The 27,850-nt window shown below is 35.6% G+C and overlaps 1 protein-coding gene across 2 annotated transcripts; it reads right to left on the minus strand.

The window, feature by feature from the left end:
- Positions 1-1,596: 1,596 nt before the first annotated feature.
- On the minus strand, positions 1,597-27,809 carry LOC11432180 (uncharacterized). Of its 2 annotated transcripts, XM_024771996.2 has the most exons (26): positions 27,664-27,809; positions 27,229-27,392; positions 24,800-26,947; positions 23,510-23,585; positions 22,373-22,495; positions 18,986-19,241; positions 18,433-18,897; positions 18,172-18,357; positions 17,763-18,059; positions 16,687-17,295; positions 14,814-15,210; positions 14,558-14,685; positions 14,108-14,278; positions 13,282-13,482; positions 12,417-12,971; positions 12,283-12,342; positions 11,857-12,185; positions 10,769-11,201; positions 8,713-9,180; positions 7,658-7,774; positions 7,437-7,558; positions 6,620-7,355; positions 6,275-6,529; positions 5,787-5,969; positions 3,344-3,685; positions 1,597-2,793 (listed from the first exon to the last, which is right to left on the minus strand). In XM_024771996.2, exons 2-26 carry the CDS (start codon positions 27,383-27,385, stop codon positions 2,044-2,046), a joined length of 9,564 nt encoding a protein of 3,187 aa, XP_024627764.1. In that variant the 5' UTR covers positions 27,386-27,392; positions 27,664-27,809; the 3' UTR covers positions 1,597-2,043. The 2 variants fall into 2 exon arrangements, with proteins under 2 accessions (XP_024627764.1, XP_024627765.1); XM_024771997.2 differs by lacking the exons at positions 27,229-27,392; positions 27,664-27,809 and having other exon boundaries at positions 22,373-22,511; positions 24,800-24,865.
- Positions 27,810-27,850: the final 41 nt, after the last annotated feature.

The following is a 27,850-nucleotide window of genomic DNA, read 5'->3' on the forward strand; positions in this document are numbered from 1 at the left end:
AAAGGAAGATGCTTTTCGAAAATTAATTTTATAGAAGGGTAATTTTGTCATTTTGAGGTGCAACCAGGATTAATCAGGGTGTAATTAGAAAAACTCTATAAATTTTTATTTTTTTGAATAATATCAACAATATAACATTCTTATAGATAAAAATTGTTTAATAGCATAATTGAAAGTGAAAAAAGACACCCAAAAACCATGTATTACACTATATACAATTTAGATAGATACGATAAATACTTAAAAATAATATTAATGATTAATATGATTGAAGGAAGAAAAAAAACTCATTTATCGAAAATGTGTTAATATTTGTTATTTGTGAAATACTTGCATAGAAACGTACATAACATGTGGCACTTACAAACATCCAATGAAATTATTACAGGTCATAAAAGCTTAAAAAATTATTGAAATGTTAAAATTAAATAAAAATGAGTTTTCTTTCTCTTCTCTTTGCTTAAACCTGTGGAATAAGTCTAGAAACTCCAAATATCTCTTGTTGTTTAAATTGTGAAGATGGTTATGTCTCATCCACTGCTCATTGCAACACCATAATTAACGGATCCAAATCATGCAGAGATTGTTTCTAAACCATGTTGTATTGGGTGTTTTAATAACTTTGCATTTGGAAATTCAAATCTCTTGAAAGGTTGAAATATAAAACAAGAACATAGATTTAGTTTATGAGCGATTCAAAATAAGACATGATCTATACCACGTTGCAAAAGGATGACGATGGTTCTGTTTCTATTTTCATTTTTTTTTAAATTAAAAATAAATAATGATATGTCATGATTTCATTGGATGTTTGTAAGTGCCACATGTTATGTACGTTTCTATGTAAAAATTTCTCTTGTTTTTTGGCATGTTGATTCAATTTGTAAATATTTGGCAAATAGTGTGCTTCCGGTAATCCTGTGTTTTTGGAAGGCAGCTTGAGAAATATATTTTTTTGGTAGATAGGCAGAATGACAAAGCATTTAAACTCACACATAAGTCGCTCTGTTTCGGTTTTAGTTGACTGAGAGTACACATAACATGTTACCAAGCTGCAATAATTTTGGAATAAAGCTTATTACGAAAGCAAGCAAATAGGCCCTGTACAGGTGCCGCAGATGGACGTGTCAAAATTAAACATTGCACGTCATCATGTTTTACAACTGAAATTGATAGAGGGACTTATTTGGTAGACGTGAAGCAAATTGAGACAATATTGCTATTTCAAAACATTTAAGGACAAAGTTGAACGATGGTCACAAATTCAAGAACAAACTAGCCTAATCACTCAACAAAATAATGCTTTTTAACAGTAACTCGGTAACCCCAAGGGTTGATAAATTAATTAGCATCATTTAAAAATTGATCTTGGATCTTGTAATTGTTGCATTGCATCCCAATGCGCTACAACAGATTGAAAAGAAGGTCATGCAAATAATCAACAATTTAATTTTTTACAATGCATATACCATTAAAAATTCAATGTATTTTTTATTGTCATATTAATCTGTCAGCATCTCTGATGTACTTCTTTTGAATAAGAACCAAAGATAATCAAAGAACTTGATGAGACATTGAAGGCATACATAAACGGGGTATCTATGCAAAACATGGCAAATGGCTTTTCATATTGATGTACATGAACTATACATTATATGGAGCAAAAAAGAAAAAGAAACCAATGGGGCATTATATTCTATTGGCCTCAAAATCGATAACAAACTACCCTCTTCTCCCCTACAAAAGAATTGGAGAAAACAAAAACTATAAGGGTGTTTACTAGAATGAGCTACAGATACAATTCACCTAATATACAACCATCAAGCATCTACTCAACAAAAAAATGTACATGTATGTATATATAGGTCAACAACCCATTCAATATTCATTTCATCCAGCCATTCTAGTTTGTGCTCAGCATCATTCAATGTGTGCGACTGCAACCCCACATTGTTTCTGAACCAGCAATGGGTCAAGGTCAAGAACCAACTTTCTGTCCAACCCGGTTTGTCCAACCATAATGCAAATTTACAGTAGAAAGTTTCACATCAGAGGGAGGTAAGCTCCACCGTGACCTTTCCTCAGCACTAAGGGTGCTGAATTGTCAGGGACCTTATCCATTTCTTGCGCGCATGCATCGGTGACATCCCCAAATCCAGTTGCCACTGTAGCCAACTGCACCCGCAACCTCAAATCCCTTGTCCGCTTCAGTAAACACCTAAAGGATCTTCCTAAATATTTAGCCCATTCAGCAGGCAACCCTCCCCCTGTGAGCCATACAGAGAAATGAGATTGGTCCCCTCTGGCAGCCACTTCAGCTCTATAAAATCTAGCTAAATCAGTCAACATTGAAGGCTGAAGAGGTAGAACTGCCACAAATTCAGCTACAAACTCCTCCAAGACTTCAGGTTTGAGCATTTGGTTCCATAGCACCAAAGCCCATTCACTTGGCTGGTTCAAGTTATAAGCTTCAGCTACAATTAAAGCTTCTTGGAAACGAGACTGCTCAACTAATGCCCGTCTAGCATTGGTTTCTGATCGATAAAGCCACTGGAAATCTGGCATTCTTATTTGAAGAGACAGAAGGGAAGCTTGAGCACAATCGTTACGTGTTTTATTGCCAGCATCAATGGAAGAGTGAACTTCAGCAGCTTCAATGAAGTAGCGCATGGAATCCAACAAGTCTTCATTCTGGTCCTTATTATAACGCCGAAACCACTTTTCACACGATTGCTCTGCTCTAGATTCCAAAAGAGTGGCTGTCTCATGTTTCATATCAAAATGAGTATAGACCTGTAAAGAACACAACATTATAATCAATATATTGTTACATTTTAAATCTATTTGTTCATGCTTATAAAAACAAACAAACTATTTGTTCATATTTAGCTCCATATTGAAGGATGTTAAGCATCAATGACTATGAGGAACAAGAAAAACTTTATCAGCAAGTGGAAAATGCAATGTGGCCACTTTTTAAAAATGATCCTGCTTTGTATTAAAAAGTGGGCACATTGCATTTTCCACTTACAAATCATCCGCTAAGTGGAAAATGCAACATTACACCACACACATTCAAATGATGAAGTATTTCAATAAACACCCCCCCCCCCCCCCCCAATCATTTCTTAAAGAAAAATCATTTGACTCTGACGGGCACAAAAAGTGGCATATAACTAGACTAAATAATTATTCTAAAACAATAGGTACTGACTTTACAATATACTTAACTAATTGATTGTATTTGAATGTATGCAACATACAACCATCAATCTATATATTTATATCTATGCTACACAGACAATTTAGCAGATATTTCATCAATATAGAAAAAAATACAAACCAGGGCAAATGCATCAAGGTCATTAGAGTTGAATTGCTTCAAAGATGTAAGGACAGCCATTCGGAATCCTCTGACTGTCTCAGCAGTGCCTGTGTTCGTGTCTGCAGCAGCAGAATACTTCTGAAGAAGAAGATCCAATTGACCATTTTCTATAAGAATGCCAAGAATGAAATTGAGAGCGTGAAAATTTCCAACTCCAGTTATCAGGCGAGCCAAGCATGGGAAATCACCCTCCAACACATAAGCCTCAACCCTAGTTGCAGCAAGGGCCACAAGAACATCAACTCCATCAAGGCAAGCAGATGATTTGTAGAAGTGATGGGACAGAATAAGAAGCTCAACCTGAAAATGCCAATTTCACACGGCAGGAACATTGTCAGCTCAAGACAAAAAGGAAAGATTCAACCAGAATCAATAAGATACATTCTCAACAAGTATTTCTCTAATCCAATCCCCGAGGGTTGGCCTGGTGGCGAAGGCTTGGGACCTAGGAGTGTGCTCCTCTCTAGGTCTCAGGTTTGAATCCCTCAGATGCCAATAATTCCTGTGTTGGGCCCCTCGCTAGTGGACGGTGGGATTGGTCCCCCAGATTAGTCGGTCCTTGAGCAGGATACCGAGTTAAAAATAAAATAAAAAATCTTATCCAAATTATAGCTTCTGAGCAATTATCCTTTAAAAAGACATGAGCGCACAACAGCAGCGGAAGAGAGGGGTATACTGGTTCTCAAGTTGTAATTGGATAAAGAGGAGTAAATTTTATAAATTGGATCTTGCAAGAATTGTAAGAACACAAAGTTTAAGGTGTAATAAGTTGTCTTCTAATCCTCAACATTCACGTAAAACTTGATGATTTAAATTCACTTCTCCTGCTCTTATAATAAATTAGTTCACTTGATATGTTCTCTCGATCTCTACATACAGTTTTCTATCATGTCCACAACTGAAATTCTACCAAACACGTGCATTGACTGGATGGTGGCTTAAAAACCTGTCTTTTTCCTTTCAAAAAAACTTGCAAGTCTATCAACCAATTAATACATGTCCCAAGTCCTTGGACGGGTGATACTATGTAGCAAAATTTGAAATATTTGCTACACTTTGGCGCTTAGGTGGAAAAATCTAGGACAATTCATTAGTTACAGATAGAAGGTTATAAATGTTTGTAAATAGACCACGGGAAACTATAAGTCAAACTATTAAAAAATATTGGCAAAATTACACAACTCGTCCCTTAACTTAAATTCAGGTAACACTTTTGTCCTTTATCTTTTTTTGTCCCGATTTAGTCCTTTATGTTATAAAATGACAATATCTTATCATTTTTTATGAGATTTTTTCAATAAAATATGATTTTTTAGGTGTGTATGATGAAGATTTGGGTTTTTTTATGAGTTTGATGAATTTTTTGAGTTTTTGATTATTATTTTTTGATAAAAAGGGATAACTATGTTGATATTTTATAACATAAAAGACTAAATCGGGACAAAAAAAAGATAAAGGACGAAAGTGTTACCTAAAATAAAGTAAGGGATGAATTGTGTAATTTTGCCAAAAATATTTGGAGTTCAACAGTTTATTTTTATAAATATTGTTGATTGTTGTTCTCTTTGTAAGTATTCTACATTCTTTCTTTGCTTTATTACTTTCTTCATTTTCTGCTCTATTTTTATGTATTCTGTTTTATTCTCTTTTCAATATTTGCTTCATTTTTTAAATCTTTTAAATCCTATTTTAATTCCTGCTGTTTTTAAATTATTTTAATTCTATTTTTTATATTGTCTTAATTCGTTTTTTATTTGTTTATCCTTTTCCTGTCTTTGCTTTTGTTTTTTGTCCATTCATGTTACTATTATAGTTCTGTAGACAGTGTCCAGTGTCTAAAGAACAAGTTTCCTCATAAAATTTAAGGGCTGCTATCTAGTGCTAACAGAAAAGGCCCGGGATGAAAATTTCTCCATCCAGTTCAAGGAGATACAAACATGAAACACCACTCCTTGCAGTTCTTTTGAAGTCTTGAATTTGTAGAGAAGTGGTTGTTAATTGTTTATAACAGAGACTAATGATATTTTCTATTAATTAGGTCTATGGTTCTTGACATATATTGACAGTCTTTAGGATTTTTAATCATTTCTGCAGTTTTTTTGGTGTATTTAAAATTTTCTCGCCATGCTTCCACAATAGGCCATTACACTATCCGTAATATGTATATGACGGGTTTTTTGTGCTTGCTGCCATAATCCACCACACTATCGACAACACTGGCAATATTCTTGTGCCTTAATAAATTTCTTCTTAAAAAAAAGAAGAGTAAAGGGAACCATAGTTAACTGTTGACTACATTTATCATCATCTCAGATAACATGAATTATAATTTTCTCAACAGAACCATTTCTGAAGAAGATAGTGAAAAAAAAAATGTGAGTGACAAACATCAGCATGGTACCTCACAGGCATGTGGTATTTCTTGTCCAGTTATCACCAAACGCATTAAAGCATGCCCGATCTCTGGTTCAGAGGGACAAAGCTCTGCCCACTTCAAGAAGTCTGAAAATCTCCAGAGCAAGGGAGCAGGGCCTTCCTCTTTTTGTGAATCAATATATCCTCCCCGATGCGCAGCCAACACACCCTGTACAATATAAATATTTAATCAGCAATAAGTCATGAATCCTTATCTACTTTACAAACTTATACTATATCTAAACAGAGTTGTTTGACACAATCTCTTCATAACTGGAAAGAGATGTAAATTAAAAAACTGTAAATCATAATGATATCAATTCACAAATCCAGGTTAACTTCTTCATTCAATAGATGGGAACCAACACACCCACAAAAGTCCATCTAATGATTAGGATCCACCAATTTCCATAAACCAACCATAGCAAAAACATCATCAACTAGAATCATCATAATAATAAAAATGAATCAAACCTTCAGGAAAGATTCTGCAAGTATTTGAGCAATACTAGCAGCTGGCATTGGATGAGTCTGCACCAGAAATTTTGCCTCCTCAAAGGACTCTTGTGCTTTAAGAGAAAGCAGCTGTAGTAGCTCAATTGGTTGCTTGTCGAAGGCCTCATGAAACGAGAGGCCCAAGGTGTTTGCAGCTTTTATGACCGCTATTATTCTCTTACATAGCCCACGCCCACTGCCTTCGGTAAAAATAACCACCAAACTCTCCAAAACCTAGCATTTTGAGCCAACATTTCACCGCATTGTACACATCATCAAGGGAAAAAATATCAAAGATGGGGGAGGGAAGGTTTGGACAATTACCTGGAGTGGGTCAGCATGGCGCTTATCATTCAGTAAACCATATGTCTGCAGAAGTGAATGTACCTCCTCATCAAGCATTGACACTGATACATTGCTAGGAGGAGTTGACATAGAGGCAAGCTTCAAGGCTGCATCCACAAGTTTAAACTCAGATGGTATTTGCCCAGGGGAGAATTTGTATTGCAGTTGCTTGGCAGCAGTGATTTGCCCAAATTCCAATAAAGAAAGAACGGCCCTTTCCAGCTCTGCCGCTCCAACCCTCTCCTCCCACCTAGAAAAAGACATTTCCACTTTCAAGTTTTCTTCCTGTAACTGCACCTCATTTTTGAAACTGATAGTATTGGAGCTATCGTCGGTATCTGCACTTTTTTCAACGGATTCAAGAGCTGGGCGTCTTAACGCCACATATCCTTTGGCCCTTCGTTTTGGCTTTGTACCCCCACCAAAAGAAGTTGAAAGACCAGCATCCACCACTTGGTTCCTGTGAGAGATTTGGTTGTTTTCCCTGGTCTCATATTTTTCTACAGTTCTATTCTTCATTGTATTTATATGATTATCCATCTTAGCTATTATACTTGCAGTTCGGTCAATAATACTGGAGTCGTTCTTGATAGCATTCTCCCCGATAGAAAAGGTAAAATTGAAGTCTCCTTCACTCTTCACCTGAGTCTCAGACTCAACTGCCAAGAGCCATACTTTGGTTTCAATTTCACGAAGAAGTTGCAACGGACAGACGCTGAAAAATTCAGCAACAAGATCAGCAAAGATATATGATTAAAGTTGAAAATAGAAAGTAATCCTCAAATATGTTCCATACGGGTTGGAAAGACTAATCATCCCACTCAGCCATTGCAGAGAAAGCAATAAAAGTTCATGAAGCTCCCTTGCAGGAAGATCTTTCTCCACAGCTTCGGCATGTTTAAGAAAAAATAACCCAGCCTGCATTCATTACCGTGGAATAAACTTATAGCATAAAACAACACAGGATAATTCTTTAGCTGAACACTGACTATACCAGAAAGTAGAAATCAGACATACTTGAAGAGAAGGAAAGGAATATCTGATGAATAGTGTGTGGCAGTGGCTCCATAAAGCAACCCTCTCTTCTGGCACATCCCAAAGAAATTCCTTCCATTCAGTTACCATAGATTCAGCCTAGCATTTGTGGAAGAGGCAGAGAGATGAGGGGATAGTGTTCATGAGAAATATAAAAAACTATTACCAAAAAAGCTAAATGTCAGAAAGAAAAAAATTTATAATGGCAAAGAAAAATTATATAACTCAATATACGACAGAATTTATATAACTTTTTTAAGATCTTCAATGTGCTTATTAAACAGTAAAACTCGTAAACAAGAATTCATCATTCTCAATACAAGTGATATTGACCATCCATTTGATTAAATAAAATAATGATATTTACACCAAAATTTATACAGATAGCATCATTACAGTACGAGTAATTGAACTTAACAAATCATTAGACAGTTCTGTGCAAGGTAACTGAATCACATATAGACGTAGTGATTAAACAATATAATATAGCAGTACAGCATAGCTCAAACTACAAACAGTTGGTAGCTTTGTGACAGCTGTAACTAACTCACCAGAGTTGTAGGATAAAACACTGTTAGTGCAGGATAAGGCCCAGCTATATGTAGTTGTTGGCACTCATTTGTAACAGATTCAATACTATGCAACAGAATTTCTCAACTATGTTTTCTCACCTTTTCCCTTCCTAATAAGCAATACAAAATGACAAAAAAAAACACTACTCAAACCCCCTATATTTTGTAGTTTCCAATATAGTTTCAGCATTGATTTAATATCCACTGATGTATAATTAACTAGTCTAGTATGATGTTTGATGGACCAAAACTTATATTATTCAGATACGAGACAATAAGAAGAGCAGTCAGATGAAAATCTGTACTAATATAACAAAATGAAATAAAGAAAAAACTAACTAAATTAGCTATAAAGGAGTTCTACTGTTACTTCAGTATAACCACTCAATTGATTGAGGTTCAAATAAGGTATAGTCTATAACAATGACTCCAATTCACAAACAGGTTTACAAACTTAAATACTACCTGAGATTCAGTAACATGATGCATAGCAGATTTCCAGGGTGCACCACTGGCCTCCAACTGCTTGGCCCAATTCCTTGCTTGCTCCCAGTGCCTATTTTTTTCTAGAGCAGACAAGAGTGAAGCATCATCCCAATTTTCATTACCTAAATGCAACTCATTGTCTTTACGAAGTAGAGGCTCTGCTAAATTAATTTTCCAATAAAGCCTTCGATAGTATGCCGCTGCATTTCCACCATCACCAAAGTCTGTGGCAGCAAGAAGTTGCAGCAAGCATCTTTTCTCATAAGGAGAAGGGCAGGTTGAAAGCACAGCATCAGCAGATGTAGCAGCAGTAGAACTAATCCATGATGTCCCAATTTGCCCCTCTCTTCCTAAATTTGCATGTATGTGCGTCGGTTCTTCCTTAATTCGAGCAGAAAACGAGCCCAAATGTGCAGAAGCTTCTGAGAGGCGCATTTGTGAAAATGCCTAGAGGAAAAAGAAAATTCAAAATTGGAGGGTTGTTATATTTTAAAATTAAGGCTAAAATCAAATAGAAAAGGCACCACAAATTTATCAGGTTGATATCAATATTGCACCAGAGACATTATAATCCATGCACAGATTTGGTTAAAAATACACTTTCAGATTGGTAAAAAAATATTTCCATGGAAATATCATAAAAATAGTTCACAACAAACAACACATACTTACAGGTTTGAACTGACTTGATAAAAGTGACTAACTCTGTTCTTAACAAGAATTCAGTTTGATCAAATATTAAATATTATACAGAAGAATCCTCAACAAACTAACCATCATGGCAGGGAATTCTCATAGAAAAAATGGCCAAAGATGTGGATATTAGATGGTCAAAGAAAAAATGTTGAGGGAATATTTATGCAATTTAGATGTGCATTTTAAATGGTCGAAGAAAAAAAGTTGAGGGAATATTTATGCAAAAAATTTCGGTCAATTTTGATTGCGTAGAGTAGACTTTATTTAGTTTACAGCATCAAGAAAGTGCCCAAAGTTTCACAGTTCAATCCTAGAAGCAAAATATGAATGTGAAGATTGAATGAAGCTTGAGACTCTTAACATGCTATATAGAAGGTGACCATCAATCCTACACGCAAAATATGATTTTACTTTGTTTCTGTTAGCTTATCTTAGATTATCTCATAGAATTAGCTTCTTACCTTTAGACAATCTCTTGATATTAGTTTCTTATTTCTTAGTTATTATTATGATTTGTTTTCCTATTTAATTAGGATTTGGATCCCTGTATTAGTATAACAGTTAGTGTTTAGTCTTATTGTATCATCAAATATATCTGTCAGATATGATATGTAAATAAGTAGACGTGGTTTGATATATATATATATATATATATATATATGGGGAATGCTAATACACACGCAGTCAAAAATTAGAAGGTGTGTATTAGCAAGGTACACCTTTTATGTTTTGACAAAGATACCCAAATATTCCTTTTAAAACTGGTAAAATTGAATGGGTATTAAGGTGATTCAAGTTGTTATATTTTGTTTCTCTCTCCCAATAAATGACTCTTTTCTGTGAACTAAACTTTCAGTCTTTCATGGCTTCATATCATCTCCTTTGCCCAGTTTTATACAATAATAGTTGAAATCAATAAATCTCATTGCTCACACCCTTTTGATTTGGAAGCATCTAGACTTTTATTATTTTTTACTCTATTCAACATAGTGTTATTCCAAATTTAAAAAATAAAATAAAATAAGCTTGCGATATTGTTCTTGATAGTTCCATCGCATCCTTTTTTTTTTTTATCGGAAGTTCCATTGCTAACACTCACCTTCTAATTTTTGAATGGGTATATATATATCATAAGACAGCACAGTTGTTTACGACATATTCTCTCAGCCACTGTTATCGTTTTCTCTTTCATAACATGGTATTGGAGCCCATGTATACAATACAAAAAATCAAATTTGTTGTCTACGATACTAACCTATGATTAAAAAGTAGTACAAACTAATCTCAACAATCTCATGTATAATAAAGAGCCAGGTGTATTTTCAGTTAGTTGCCATACCTGAAGAGCACGGATGAATGGCAGCAAGGGGCATGATGGAAGGAACATCTCAAACGCCCTTAGCAAAGGCAAAAACAATTGCTGTTCACAAAGCACCGCAACCATCTTGGAAAGAGAAGCAGGCCCTTCATCGGAAAAATTTGCAGAGTTAACAGACCCACAATGCTCTGCTGTTATTTCATCCTCCATAGTTTTACCTTGAGAATCAAATATTCTTTCATTTATAGAAGTATTTGAAATGTCAGACATTGCAGAAGCAGAGGAGTCTAGTGAAATAGGAGTTATTAACCGTCGACGTTTAGGACTTTGCCTATTATAATGAAATGTGAGCACTCTGTCACCTACAGGAAGGGCATTAGTTGCATTTACAGCCGCTCCAACATTGTCTGCAATCTGAGAAGCAATATCGTTCACCTTGATTGATGAAGTTTCTCTGTCCAAAACATAAAAGGCAATGAGCTTCAACCATTGAAGTAAGTCACACATGTTTGAATTGAGTGTGTGTGGATCAGTTAGCACTTGTTTAAGACTTTAACACTTGGAGCTTATAACAACTCATCATATTCAATTCAACCATTGAATTAGACAACAACCAACCACATTCCTACTAGGAGTCAATTAGAAAATGTTGCTCTTGTGGTTGTCATGCATATTTTTAAAAAAATTGGACACCTATAATTATGGAATCAAACAATAACAAAAAAACATATGTACTTCACATTAGGTTCAATATGAGCAGATGCAATATAAACAATTTCAGATTAATGTAAAATTTTCTAAGCATAATATTCATGATGGAAATTATAACTTGTCAGTAGATTTTGTGAGAAACTGGTCATATGAAAATATTATCCCAGCTGCAGTCAAATTTAATTTCATCAATGATGTTACCGATTATCGTAAAATATAAATAGAAAGACTGGTTTTGACTAAATGTCACATCAGACTACTTTAATACCCAATGTAAATCAAATCACGTAAGACCGCAGGCCCTTCACAGCAGAAATGGCTTAATATATCAAACAATAAAAAGAGAGCATAACCTGAATACGATTATGAAATCGTCATTTGAAGGCAGTTACAATTACCTTGCTGCAGTAATTTCCAACCAAACTGTCAGACATGATAATGGAGAAACATCAAGGAAACATGAAGCAACCATTGCCAATATTGACCAAGACAACTCTTTTGCTTTCATCAAGAGAGCCTCTCCTGGGCATTTTTGCTTTTCACACACTGCTAATATTTGGAAGAGTTCAACTGGAACACATATGTTTTCATCAGGAAAGGGTGTTGGGTTGCTTTTCTCCGGTGTGTCCAAGAACGATGCAGAGCCTGCCTTTTTCTTCGATTGCATTCCTCTCAAAACTGTCAACATATGAAGTCTGAGACGTGGATCACTGAACTCCTTTGATGCCTAGCATTCATAATCACAAAAATAATAGAAGAAATTTCATTTCAACAGAACTTGCACAATTCAAACTTTTTGAGTTAGAATAGGATACAAGACTTACCACTTGGACTACTGTATCATATGGATATCCTCCAATCTGGGCTTCAGACAAAAATTCGATCTGACAGGAACCAAAATATTGTTAGTTTATTAGTTGAGGAATTAATAGAAGTAATAAGAAAAGTAGAAACATACCCAGTCACTGTCTCTAGCTAATACACAAAGGTACTTTGTACTTAAGGGAAGCTGGTGCAGCCTACAAAAATTTGTTACCAATGACCAGTGCTGGCTGGAAACCTTTCGGTGAGATCTTAACTCATTTCCATCACCATTTCCACTTAATATCCATGACCCATAGGTATTTCCATCAACATACGGTGGAAGGCTTGCCTTTTCCAAATGGTGTAAGACAAGAATAAGAGCTCGTGAAGGCTGTTTACTTGGAGTTGGAGCTTCCACTTCTGAAGCAATTACAAGAGAATCCTTGTGCAAATACTCATCAGCTAGAGCTCGAGCAAGAGATTCTGTTACATCACTTTCATGGGATATTGCATGAAACACAGATCCATTAGGCGATAATTGCTTGAGATTTTCATTAGTTTCACTTGATTTATAGAAAGAAGATATCCGTTTTAGCACAGCAATGTCAATGCGCATTTTGCTGGCAGATAAACCACATAATTCCAGAAGAAAAGCACAGGATGCAGCAAGCATAGAATCCTCGAAATGCAAAATTGCAGTTGACAAAACCTGAAAACTCAATCACAAAGCTCTCACTCTACCATTCAAAATTTCCGAGTGTTTTCTATCAGGTATTTGTAAAATTTTTAAACTCTTAAATTAAATGGGTTCCTGACAAACAACATTTGGAAGTGTGGCTTGAAAGTAATATCATTATGAATCATTACCGATTCTGAAATTTATCATCAAGTGAAGATTTTTATCAGGTAACAAACAAAGCATTACTAAACATTTGCACCAAGTGCACTGGTTTGTTTCATTTATCTCTCATTTCAAGTGCATAACCAGGCAATCCAGAAAGAAAGAAAGAAAAACTCACAGATGAAATTAGAGTATCTTCGTTTTGTCCTAGTGGTGAAAGAAGTTTCTGAACATCTGATTGAATGTTAGATTGCCCATGAGATGAATTACTGCCGTCCCTTTCTGATTTCAGATTTTGAACTCTATGGCCAAGAATTTGGTTAAAAGCTGCCAACGCTCGTCCACGATGCAAATGATGCTCAAGTCCAAATCCATTTTCCTAAAAAATCAATTTGCATTTCACATATACAGTATGTAAGGTACATGGATAATACGGGTTGTCCAATAACAAATTCAGGATAGACTCTTATACCATTTTAGTTTTTAGGTCAACCATAATCCTATAAAATCAGATTATAAGGTGAGGATTGTCTAGACTTTACAAGCTCTATTTGCGTCTTATCTCCAACAAATATGACTTGGATTTTTCCCAAATCCCAATATGTATGTATTATCTTGCACTTGGGCAACCCTCCCTATCGATGCTTCTATGCATCCACTGCGCGCTTGTCCAAACCACCTACCACAAGTGTCTACCATTTTTCTACAATGGGAGCTACCACCTTCCTCTCTACTAATTGTATCCCGAACCCTATATGTCTTGTTTGACCACTCATCTGTCTTAACATTCTAATCTCTGCAACACTAAGTTTATTTTATCGTTAGATCAGTACTGCCCAACATTTAGTCTCATTTAACATAGCAGGTCAAGGTAAGACTTTCCTTCAAGCAGACTGGTGCTTTTATATCACAGATCACACCAGAAATATCTCCATTTCATCCACCCTACTTAAATCATATGGTTAACAAAACAAAAAAATAGCAATTATATTAAATATACATACTTCAAGTAAAGGACTATGTAGTTCTTCTTCAATGTGTCGTTGGATAGTTGCCTCCCAGGAGACTGCACTTATCTCGGTATGCAAATCAGCACTTTCAAATAAGTCAATATCTCTGTGTAGCAAAGATTCCCCCATAGGGAACGCTGAAAATGATTGACAACCAAGAGGACCCTGTAATATAAAGAAAACTACATAACTTGGATAGCATATACATGCAATGTATCTGCAGTAGCATGCAAACTACATGATAGATTAAGATATTTATAAAGCAACAAAAAGAGAGAAGAAAAGGTCAGTAATGAAGCTGTCCTAACATGACATAAAAACAAAAAATATTTTAAAAGAATCAGTATCAGACAGGAATAAAATTGAACGAAAATCAATAAGACAAAACTGTAGAGAAAAGGCAGCAATCGTATCCAGTCACTCAAAATAGAGAGCAAAGCAGACCTGGACATAAAGCTGTATCAATCTTCGAACTGGCTTAGAAAACCAGCATGGAAGCATTTGTAGAAGTGAAGTATCACGTCCGGTAGACAAGAAAATGTCATCGCGCCAACTAAGATAGTCTAATAAAGCTGCATTTCCAAATTGTGATAGACGGGAAATTTGATGCAAGGAAGAAAAAAGTGGAGTTAGTTAAGTGCAAATATGAAGTAGGAGAGTAGACGGAAGAGTCACCCAACAAATGAGGCTAATAGCTAACCAGTTTTTGCTTTGGGGACCAACAAACACATTGTATCTTGACCAAGACATGCTCCAACAAGCGTGCGCCACAATGTAGGAAACCTTTGCAGAGTCGGTCTAAGGTTCTCCAAAGTGCACTGGGCAGAGGAATTACTGTGCCTATTTACACCACCACTATTTAAGCAGCTTTCAATGGGGACAGAAGCATGCATCAGGGTTGCTAGAGCTGCCATTTCTCCCCCTCCTTCAGCAATGTCATCAACAGTTCGAATTATTTCATCCAACTCCAGAACACCGAGGTCGCTTCTAGGAGCTAAATCATGTGACATAATTGAACGAGCATTGGCAAGTGAGGCCTTGTATTCACACCCCTTAACTCTAGATAAGAGCAGCCATCTTGCCCATTCACAATCAACCTGTTGATATACAACATTGATGAACAAAAAAACAAATATCAGTACATAACAAGAAATTTCACCAATAAAGACAAACCATAAGGGTGTGTTTGTTTCAAGGTTTCACAAAGATTCTTTGAAGCGTGGGATTGAAAACGTAACATTCTCATGTTTGGTGCAAGCATATAAAAAGCACTCCCGGGTATTATTATTTATTCTGATTAAAATTTACACATTAGTTCTCAATTTTATATTTCCATGTTCTACGGTGGGAATCTTGTGTTTCCATGGACATAGAGCACAACTAACAATAACTTCTCACTTCCTCTATTTATTTGTTCTATTTTTAGTTTTTATACTTTCAAACTGAATAAAATTTGAACAAGTTTCCAAGAATATCAAGCACTTGCCAAACACAATTTTGGAAATAATACTGTTAAAAGTCCCACATCGGTTGAAAGATGGCTTGAACAAGTGTTTATAAGTGGGGGCAATCCTCACCTCACAAGCCGGTTTTGTAGGGTTGTGTTAGGCCCAACCACAAATTCTAAGATGGTATTAGGGCCACTTCCAAGGTCCGTATGGCCACCTGCTATCAGGCCACCCACCATTTATATCCACGCACCAAGTCCAATAGTGTTGGGCGTGAATATAAATGGTATTAGGGCCTCTTCCAAGGTCCGTTGGGCCACCTGCTATCAGGCCACCCACCATTTATATCCATGCACCAAGTCCAATAGTGTTGGGCGTGAACGGGGGATGTTAAAGAAGTGTAAGTGGGGGGTGATCCTCACCACAAGCCGGTTTTGTGGGATTATGTTAGGCCCAACCACAATTTCTAAGATGGTATCAGAGCCTCCTCCAAGATCCATTGGGCCACTTACTATCATGCATGTTTCCGCTACCGAGCCACCCACCATTTATATCCACGCACCTAGCCCAATGGTTTTGGGCATGAGGGTGTGGTGAAGAGTCCCACATCAGTTGAGAGATGGCCTGAATAAGTGTTTATAAGTGGGGGAAATCCTCACCTCACAAGCCGATTTTGTGGGGTTGTGTTAGGACTAACCACAAATTCTAAGAAATGTTTCTAGCAACATTATTCGTGGGCATATAATTCTATACCTTGAAAAAAACACCCCTAAATAGTAACATATACAGACAACACTATTCATTGTAAATAAAAGAGAAAGGTAAGAAGAACAATTATATGAAAGGCATATCAATAAATCGATAAATACACACACATATAAATAGATGCTCAAATAAAAAGCACACTTTTGGCGATTTGTAACAAAGCCTCGATTTTAAACATTAGGTACTACTACTAAGTAATCTAGCATCATGTGACTCAACCGCTTGTTGATGCTTAATAGTATCATTCATTTCAAATAATGAAAACCAAGTACAAACAATCTGAATAGATCAAACACATACATTAATAACACACAATGGGTTCTTCAAAAAAAAAAAAAACACAATGGACACAAAACTTACTGCAGATTCCTGTAATGCATAAAGTGAATCGAGATCAAGGACCAAACGATGATGGTCAAGGTAGAGATCCAAAAGATTTGGCATGTTATATTGTGCACAGTGATGCACAAATATTTTATGCAAAGCTTGTACAGTTCCATCTCTAAGTAATGAAGTCTCATTGGGATCATCCTCCAACCTTACGTTATTTTTGCCAGATATGTAACCCGAACGAGCCAAAAGAGCTACCAATTCCATTGTCCCTTCCCAATATTCCCTCAAAAATATAAATCTTTTTGCAAGCTTTTCCTCCGCAAGCATCCTTATCCATCCAGAGAAAATATCAGGTGAAAACTTGTATATTTGAACATCTGGAACTTCCATGCATACAGAATCCAATTCTTCAATAGAGCATAAGAAATTTCCATAATTAGAAGACTTCGCATCGCATCCTGAAGATGACTGTACAACATCCAAATTGAGTTGAAGGCTTCCAGCAGATAGGGCATATGCAGGCATTAAGTCTAACAATCTAAAGACTTCCTTCCAATGATTACGACATACATGATAGTCAAGTTCCGACTCCCACAGTAAATAAATGTCTGAACGAAGAGATTGATTCAGTATCATCTGCACACACAGAGATGAATGATTAATGAAAAGAAAGTTATTATAGAAAAAATAAGTTTGTCCTCAAATAGTTGCAGAAATTGAATTAGTGACTAGGGAAGTAAATTATTGTCATAACTAAAGGTTAGAAACCCTTTGGTCTGATTTGAAGTTCAAACAAAACAATTAGATTTATCTAGGAAGACAAAATGCATATTAGATGCAATCTCCAAGAAGGCATAATCACTTTAACTTCCAAACTCATCCCGTAGATCTGGTGTCCTGGTAAAAAAATCCAGTTATTAAGAATTCTCTTAATGAAACTTCACCTTCAACCATTTGTTCATTTAGTTAATGACAATAAAATATAAAACCCAGCATCTAGAATGCTCTTACAGGGAAGAAAATTAGCAGCCGTCATTGAAATTCAGCAACAAATATGATATATCAACACTAGCATGTAGTAACAAGACAAAAAAACAACTAACCCGATCAACAGTTCTTTGATCCCAGGCATCAAACCAGACAGCAGCAGCAGCCCAATATCCAACATAACCATCATCATCATCATCAACTTCCAGAGCAGAGGAGTTTTCATTAATATTCATCCATGTATCTAAGACAACTCCATCAATCTCACCACATTCGATGACAAGACTATCAAATGAATGGTTATGCAAGAGCCTTAATCTATTTTCTAACGTTGAAACAGGGTCTGATGGACCAATAGTATCTTTCAGCCGGAGATGATATGTTTTCCAGAAGCCACTGCTTGGATAGAGACTCTACTCACACACATGCATACAGACAAATATGATTGCAAGTCTCAGCTCATGGAAATTTCTCTTTCATGTACTAAACATTGACCACAAAACAAGACAAACAAATTCCACGTACCTCAATTAGTGAAATGTCTTTCAATATCTTCAACTCATATGGTCCTAGATAACCATATCTTTTCATTTCCTCGGCAATCTGGGCTCGTAAGGATCTCCTTACAGTGCCAAACAAAAGTTGTTTGAGGCAATATTCAATATTCTCACCAAGTCTTTGAAGTGTTGCAACAGCAAGTTCAGTTTCACCCTGTATAATTGCATTGTCAATCATATTATTTTAATTGAGATTTGTTACATCTAAATAGAAAGTTGAATACAACACCTTCATAAATAAGTCATAAGCAACAGCTCTGCCAATATCACGAACTTCAGTAAAAGTATCATGAGGCCCTTTGTCAACAATGAAATCTTCCGATTGATGAAGATGCAGTTGAAGAACAGCCAAAGGGAGTCGACCAGAAAGCAGTGCATCTTTAACCACAGTCTTGAGGTCCAGATTACCCAACTTCCAGCGTGCCATCATCTCTCTTGGATTTTCTAGAGGCAGAACATTCTTTTCCGAATGAGATAAGTTACCTAATTCCTCTGAGACCAATTTAGACTCGGGATCAACAGGTACAAGCGCAAGATTTTCATTATTGTCATCGCCTGATGTTGGTAAAGGAAAAGAAAGCTCATGTTGGTTCAACATATCCGATGACTCTAAATCTGATGGAAGAACTGCAAGTTGGGGTTCTTCGTGCAGCATCTCTATACTCATAATAGATGACTCTTCTCCGCTTTCAACCTGTAATTTTTAGCAATAAGGTAACATTTAATATTCAGGAAAAACAATTAATCAGTAGTACACGTAGCATAATTGTGGAGCACCATACCAATCCTTGACTGGCCTTTTGGAATACTGTCCTATGCCTACATTGCAGGTTTCGGATGATCTCCAAGAAATGAGCCAGCTCGGAAAGCTTTTGAGCAAAATCCACTTCAGTTTGTAGTTTCACTGGTTCAATTGGGGGAAGAGAAAGCAGTCTCGTCTTGTTCAAGCCCTCTGGTACACATGTGTAGTTTTTGTGTTGTAGTAACCCATACTTACGAAGCATTGTAGTCGCAAAGCAAGTAGCCAGTGTAAGAAGCCTAGATATCATAAGTTGGAATTAAATTTCCTTTTTGGAATGAAAAAACAATAAAGAGATGCATGCTATACACTGCTTTTTTTCATAAAAAACTTTCCCCTTTTTCTCCTTTAGATATCACCACGGAGAAAAGGATAAGGCACAATAAATCTAACAGAATATCAACAATCCAAGTGTAATTATTTGAATAGCAAAGTTGATATGCCTGAGGTTATCATAAATTCATCCACTGATAGAAGAAATGATCGCAATACTGAAATTTCCTTCTTCATTAAAGAGGCAACAACAACAACAAGGCTTTATCCCACAACCACAAGATGGGGTTGTCTACATGGATCAAACGATACCATAAATCATGTCTATAATCGAACCATTGGCCTCTAAATCTATCTTAATAGATTCACCTATGATTTTTCTTGGACTTCCTGCCTCTAGCAATTGGGCTGCCCTCTATCTGATTTACTCTTACTACAGAATCTACATGTCTCCCCTCCACACTTGCCCAAGTCAAGATTCAATCATCTTTGTATTATATCCAAAAACCATTTAACTCTAACTCTCTTTCAATGATTTGACCTATAGTTTTCCTTGGTATGCATCTACCTAAAACTATTAGATTATCCTCCATCTGGTCTACCCTTCATATTGGTGCTCCTACAGGTCTTCTCCATACATGACCAAACAACCTAAGACGAGATTCTACCATCTTCTCTACTATGGATACTGCCCCGATTTTCTATGATAATTGTATTTCCAATTCTACGGTCTAGTGTAATCACTCATCTACAGTAACATTCCCATTTCTGCTACTCTTAGTTGACTTTCTGGTTCGTTTTTTACCATCCAACATTCAGTTCCGTGTAAATGTGCAAGTCTAACAGTTGTAAAATAAGTTTTTGGTCCCTATAACTATATTTTCTTTTCAGTCCCTCTAAAAGATTTCATCAAACAATGATCCTCCAAATATTATCCGTTAGCAAACCAAGTCCTTGTTGTTAAACTTAGTTAACAGCTGCAGACATGACAGTGACACATGGCTTATTTTAATTGACCTGGCATTATTAATATTTACCGAGCAAAATCCTCAATTTTTTTCATTAAACGCTAATATAATTGGAGAAACATCCAAGCCCCCAACTTCATCTTCTTCATCGTGACCTTCATCTTATTCACTCTTATGATGAGATGATGTATTGCAGAGAGAAGATAAGCATTGCATCCATCAGAGGAATTGGAAAACAAATTCATATACAACAGGGTCTGAGAGAAGGAAAGTGAACAGAGTGGATTTCACATACAAAGCTGAGAATCTTCTCTCTTCCCAAAGTCTTCATTCCAAAATAATCCTAGAAAAAATTAGGGAATATAAATTTAAACCTTTATTAGGCATATATATTCATACCCATTCCCTCTGCAAGAAAACATGCATCCAAAGTCATAACTTGGCTTATTATACTCCGAACGAGAAATCACAAGCAACACACTCAATCAAGAGAGACATATTTGTATTAAATGAAATTCCACTTCCATGACCAATTTACAATCTCTCTACCAAATAAGGTTTACCAAACAAACAAACAACTTAAAAACTTGTTACTCTCCATTGAAATTAAGGTCAACTTGGTCAGAGAATAGGAAAGTAATTCCAGACTCTGCAAAATAGATTTCCTCACTATATTCAAGATGTATTAATCCTCTTTCATAGAAGGAAAAAAAATTGAAAACAAAAACATATTATTGCCAGCCACCAATTAAAGATCACAACCATGTGAGGTTGAATGCATGATCGAAACTGATTAAGTTGTGGTTTGCCAACTTTTGATGTAACAAAATGTTGAAGGTCACAACGAAAAAGATAAAGTTGGGGGCTTGGATGATTCTCCAATTTTATTAGGGTTTAATGAAAAAATTAGGGATTTTGATCAGTAAAAATTAATGCCAGGTCAATTAAAATAAGCCATCTATCACTGCCACATGCGCAGCCATTAGCTTGAGTTTAACAGCGAGGACTTAATGTGCTCACATAAAACATTTGGAAAGTGTACATTAGGAGGAATAGGAGCAAAAACAGGGGATGTAGTTATAGGGTTCAAAAACTTATTTAACCCTAAATATTTCCTTCAAGTTTGAGAGCTATTTTTCATAGCAAATCACAATTGAATTATTCCTCCATTTATCTACCTTACTTGGATCATAAAGTTGATGTATCCTGATAGGGTACTGAGACCTCCTATTAGGAAAGTGTACATTAGGAGGAATAGGAGCAAAAACAGGGGATAATGACCCTGTGTAACTAACTACAATTAACTGACGGAAGTTAGTGAGTTACAACAATTAGGTGGTTGTTTTGTTGGGTTTTCTATATACAGGAGTCATAAGGTTAGTGGAAGGTATAAATTAAGAACATTCCTATGGGTACAGGTCTCTCGAATACCTGACACTATGTTACATGCAGTTACAATAAAGATTCATTATTTTGATTCATACTTTTAGAACCTATCATATCCCTTTATCTCTCTGTCACTTCGTATAGAGAAATTAAAACATGAGACTTATAGTATTGAATGTTTTCTAATATTTACATCTGAGTTATAATATGTTTGCCTTAAGCTAAACTTGCATTTCATATACTCTATTTTTACTTCAACTTTAGAGGAAACCATGAGTTTCCAAGGCTTATTGTCGTATTTACTTCTGAGTCATGTTTGCATTGATCTCTTCTCTTGATTGTCCAATTATGAATATATCATCCACTCACAGAAAAAACATTTTGGCACCATTTCTTGGATATGTTCGATAAGTACATCTAAAAAATTAAAAATGTGGGATCATAGTTGACCCTTGGTGGAGACAGTGATTGAAAAATCCTCTGTATCACAATGCAAATACTTCTACTAACAAATGTTTCTATTTTATATTTTTTCCTAAAATAAATTAATATAGCTATCCAAAAAATAGTAATAAGCTAAAGGATTAAATACCAATTGATGACACATATATCTTTGGAGGGCCAATATGAACAGCTGCCCTATATAATTATGACACATTGACGCCTTGCGAATAGCACCTTGGTTTAGAAATGATAAAGAATGAAAAATAAAAGTATGAGACCCAATGAACATATAAATTTACCTTGAAGCAGCAGAAGTTTCGCTATCACTACCGCTTTTATTAAGCATAAGATAAACTGCAGCAAAAAGCAATCTCAAAATCCCTTCTTCCGCTAGATTCACATCCACAAGCATTTCCAAAGATCTGCCCATCAATAAAACTGGAAAGTGAATTTCATTAGACAATATTTGCCATTTAAAAAAACCTAAATACTATATGAACACATGAATGTAATCAATCTCTTTACAACGTCATTTCCATTGAACCAGTACCACTGTAATATAACAACAACAACAACAACCAAGCCTTATCCTACTATAATGCTCTATCATATACTACCTCCGTTCCTTTTTAATTGTCACATTTTGATATTTTACACAAACCAAGACAATCAACAATTGATACTACTTTTGATGCAATAAGCTATACTTTTACTATAATGACCTTATTCATTTAATATCTCATTTCATATATTTCTCTCTCCGCAATAAATAACTAAGGATAATATTGGTAAAACAACATTTAATGTTGCATTGAACTTTGAAAGTGACAGTTAAATAGGAACAAAATCCAAAAGTGAAACTTAAAAAGGAACGGAGGGAGTAACATATTTCTATCCAACTCATTAATCTCTAGATCTTTCTGAATAGTAGGGAGTGATAGATATTTATAAAGAATAGGAGGAAGAAGTACAAAACAGTTTATTAAAAAGGAGTTGGGGACTTCGGACGGGGGGGGTTGCAGAGCCTCGAAGTTTTGCACTGTTCTATACTTGTAATTAGGATTTATCCCTATTTCTTTGTAATAACATAGTAACATACCAGATTTCTATCAGATTGCGATTTTTTTTTTTTTTTTTTGAAAGAAAATATTACTGATTATATAGGTTTGTCCATGTAAAATTGGGCCTGGATCTCCCTAGGAACTTCTTCCAACCAGTACCGCTCTTGTTCTAAACGGGGCCAGTAGATAAGTGGCCCTCTTCCTATCCCTCCTAGTATAGACAAAAACAACATTATCAAAACTTCCTAGGTTTCTTTTGATCTATCTGATACTTCTTCCCCAAATCGTACAAGAACTAGGGTTTCCGTTCATCCCATTGAATCAGATTGCTACTTTAGAACGCAAAAAATATACAATGACTAGACTTTGGCTTACCTTTCTATTTCATCAAATTTCAAGTAGTCCAATGCTATTTGTAACTGACGAATACGAGAAATTTTGATGTCCCATCCTGACAGAGAAAGAAAAGATATAAGCATCAAGAGGAAATTTATTTTATGAAACTCTTAAGTATGTCAATTCCATGACAAAACACAAACTCATCAAATTTCGAATGAATAAATAGACATCACCATCAAAAGTTGTGTTCTTATTTGTAAATTTTTTTCATCTATTTGCATTTAATAAGAATTTTATTGGTTTCTACCAAATGGAAAATTACAAAAAAGTTATAATGGTAATCTTGAAATAGAGGTGGTTTTAGTAACAAAAGACGATAAATGGCTAAAAGCACCGATTCAAGACAGGTAGATTAGTATTGGTCCAGCTGATGGTGCTAAAAAAGATTATGTTTGTAATTGCATCCTATTTACCTTGCCCACTATCTCTAAAACTTGCCAAGACACCAAAATATTGAGGTTGACATATTGGTGGAAGAAATCTATTGCAACAAAAATAGAGTAGCAATACACAGCGTACCATACAGTAAAATACAGAACAAGAAAAAGGAAAAACAAGAAAAAGTTATTTGATGAAATTATAGAAGAACAATTTTATTTCAGGGGAACTATTTTTATATAATATGAATTTTATAAAAATGAAGGAATTGGTACACTACAATGAAAAGGAAAGTAAGACTCAATAGAAAAATAAACTTTAAATGATAGGAAAGGAGAAAGGGAAGGGAGTCAAGATCATGATATCCTCCTTCCAGAAGGTTGCAAAAACAACAATTTTGATGTCCTCCTGATGAATCAAGCTCAAAATCCTCCGAAGTACTCAAATAAAAAAAGCATTATTTGCATTTTGGGTTCCCGTGATATTGAATGATTTAATTTTTTTTATTTAATAATAAATTGTCTTTTCAGTAGTTACGAAAAAGATTAACTTAATGATGCAATGATTGCTTTTCCTAAATTTGATTTATATACCTGTGTTTCTGCAATTATTCATTTTCATGAAAAAACTTCCTTTCTGATAAGATAAGAATAAGAATTGTCACAGGCCCAAATGAATACCTTCTGGAAGAATGGCCCAAAATAGACCATGTAAAAACAAATAAACAAACTAACTATATCCAATGATAAGGGCCTAAGGGGGGTGACTAGAAGATGATAATATATATATATATATATATATATATATATATATATATATATATATATATATATATAATACACAGCGTCATTATGCCAGGTTATAAAAAGATCATTTTTTGTAACTCACCGTTTTTCGAACACAACTGATCTGCCTCTTCAATTCCTTCATACACAAGTACTCTGTCCAAAATTTCAATTTTCCAAGGAGAAAATCTTTTGGTTGGTTGTCTTGCTTCCACATTGTCTTTAAGCAAAACTGAAATCCCTCTGTCTATACTTGGTTGGCGATAACCAATGTACTCAACAGGAAGAAAACTTGATAAGATTGAAACAGAAGGAATATACACTGATAGACCATCTTCTCTCACAATATAGAAACATCCCTGAAATGTGCAACCAACTACTTCTCCAAAAACAGCTTCTTCTTTTCCATTAAAGTGGTATACATCATATGCACTATCTAAAAGGTTGTCGTCGTGGGCATCTAACTTCACTTGCAGATTAAAATGCACAAGTTTTGAGCCTCTCTGATTCTTTACATTCTTCATTTTCGAGAGAATAGTAATTCCTATGGGAGAAAAGGAAATAGAATCATCTTCACATAGTTTAAAATTGGGAAGGAATATCTTTCTCATAACAGGTGACTTCACATCAGAATCGGTAAATTTGTGATCATTAGTTGCATTAGATACAGGAGAAAAACCACTTGAATAGGGACCAAACAAATTACGCCTTTCTTTAGATGTGTAGCCATCAATTTTCCGGAGCGTATCACCCTCCACTGCTTTGTCTGGGTAAGAAACACTTCCGCTTTTTATGTTTAAATCATTTGATTGAAAATTTCCCGAGAAATTAGAGAATGCTACTTGACAATCTATATCAGAGCCACCAGCTCCCCAACCAACCAACATCCCCAGTCCAAATTGCTGACAATATGGAAGCAACTTCTCAGAAAAATAGCTCTTGTCAGTAACATATTCACTTAAAGATATCACGTAGATCACACCACATGCATCAACCACGGCAAAAAAGTAGGTATGTGAAGCAATAATTAACCTTTTAAATGATCTTCTAAAAGAATCATGGTGTTGATCGTACATGTTATCCTTAATGTCAGACCCTTGTCTAATGCATGTACCATCATCACTCAAAGGCAATTTTTCTGACGCATGGAAATCAAAAAGAGGATGAAGTCCACAAGCCTGTGAAACATTTAAATGTGTCACGAATTCACCGGATATTGCAGAATATAGAGTAATCAAGCCGGAAGAATCAAGACAGACAAGAAGATTATCACAAAATTGGAAATCCACCCACTCAACTTCCTGAACTATGTTTGTTCTCTCATCAAGTTTCACCACTGAAACCCACTGAATACCTGAATTGTCTAACCTGGCAACAAGAAGTAAATTTTTACTCCGGCATCTATGCTTTGCACCGCTATTATTGACAGACACATGATGCATCAATGTCAAAAAAAAACCCACCAAGCAATATGAAGCACTTGAGAATATCTTAGGGCATTCATAGAACCCGTTAATCTCAATACCAAATACTTTGGAAAAACAATCAGACTTAATATCCTCTGTACCCGAGCTCAAGCTTGAGTGATCGGAAGCATCTTCTACTAAATCAGCTGGTTCCGGCTGTTTTTCCTTACTCTGGACTGATTCTTGATTGAAGAGATATTCCAGGGATAGACTTCCATCAAATATGTTAAAAGAAACCACTTCTGTAGAGCGAGGAAAATCCTTATTCTCGGGGAACTTGGTCCTGAGACTACCGTCAGCAATAATAGTTTCAACTTTTGTGAAAAACGACTTTAGGTATCTCTTAGTCGGCGCAGAGCCTCTCAAAAATTCAACTCCACCTTCATCTCCTACTTCCATATTTTGAGCTAATGTAACGATAGGCCCCCATTCCACCCACCTACCTTGTCTATAGCTACCTTCTAATGCAGATTGAACTATTTCTTTGGCTTTAGTCAGTTTGGGAAAAGCATGGACTGTTACCCCACATGTTCCCGAGACAAATAAAAATTCTCTAAATGAAGCATCATTGTGTTGATCGTAGGTGTCCCCGCAACGAGCCCAGGCCAATGAGTTCACATCACTAATAAATGGGTAACTATTGGATCTTGAACATTTATTTTCAGCAACATTCGTATGAATACCAATTTCTGATCCTGAAGTGCAAGGCAAATCATTCACCAAACCTGATCCGTTAGGCCTGTCATAATCATTGCTGCTTTCGCCACCACTAGAATTTGACTCCCCTGCAATCATCAGAGCAAATGCAAACATCAGAACGGTGATTTTTATCTCGAACAGTCTTACAAGTGTTTATATCCGACGCATATAAGTTGAATCAAATAAGTCGACCCCTATGACTCCTATGAAGCACAGACACTCCTCGGATTATGTGTGTCCGGGTGTCGGACACGCGTCGGTGTCCGAAACCAACACACATAATCACACCAAATTATGTAATTTTTTCAAATTATTTTCGGTGTCCGGTGTTTCATAGCTTATAAAGAAAAAAGGAAGCAGCAATGACCTTTGACGAGAGGAAACAAGAGAGCTTGATTTTGATATGAATGCAAAAGCAGAATCTGTCTAGTAGGAGAAATAAAAGCTTGACGAAATTCCGAAAGTGGAATTTGGGTCTGAGATGGGTCCCATTTGTGCAACTGAAGTACAGCAGGATCATCCATTTCACTCCTGATTCAATTCAACAAAACCTTAATAATCAATCTCATTAATTAATTAATCATTTATGTAAGAAACAGTAAATGATAATTATAACTATTCAAGCTCCAAAGTCGAAACACTTTTCATCTTTAAATTGAACACTATGAAAATCAACGCAATGACCAAATTTGAATTTGTGAATTTAATTTAATCGATTAATGAATATTATTATTGGAATAAAACATGAATCAGCGATTGAAATGAAATAGCATCGATCGAAGGTTAGAGAAGGAAGTGGAACCTGAAGGTTAGAATAGGAAAATGTTGGAAGATGGTTTCGGCATGGATGAAGAAGAAGAAGAAGAAGAAGATTGAGTTTACGAAGGAATAGAGGTTTTGAGATTGATTCAGATTAATTGAGAATGGAGCGAACAAAATCAAACCGATCCAACTCTGTTTAACTTAACCATAAAATCAAATAAATATCC

Source organism: Medicago truncatula, chromosome 8 (assembly GCF_003473485.1).
Source record: "Medicago truncatula cultivar Jemalong A17 chromosome 8, MtrunA17r5.0-ANR, whole genome shotgun sequence".
Taxonomy (NCBI): Eukaryota; Viridiplantae; Streptophyta; class Magnoliopsida; order Fabales; family Fabaceae; genus Medicago; species Medicago truncatula.

Excerpts from the sequence above, each read along its gene's own strand:
- LOC11432180 (XM_024771996.2), bottom strand. The coding sequence starts at position 27,385 with ATGGATGATCCTGCTGTACTTCAGTTGCACAAATGGGACCCATCTCAG. Across the intron at positions 12,343-12,416 it reads TAGCTAGAGACAGTGACTGG|ATCGAATTTTTGTCTGAAGC; the intron begins GTATGTTTCTAC and ends GGTTCCTGTCAG. Across the intron at positions 12,186-12,282 it reads ATGATACAGTAGTCCAAGTG|GCATCAAAGGAGTTCAGTGA; the intron begins GTAAGTCTTGTA and ends TATGAATGCTAG.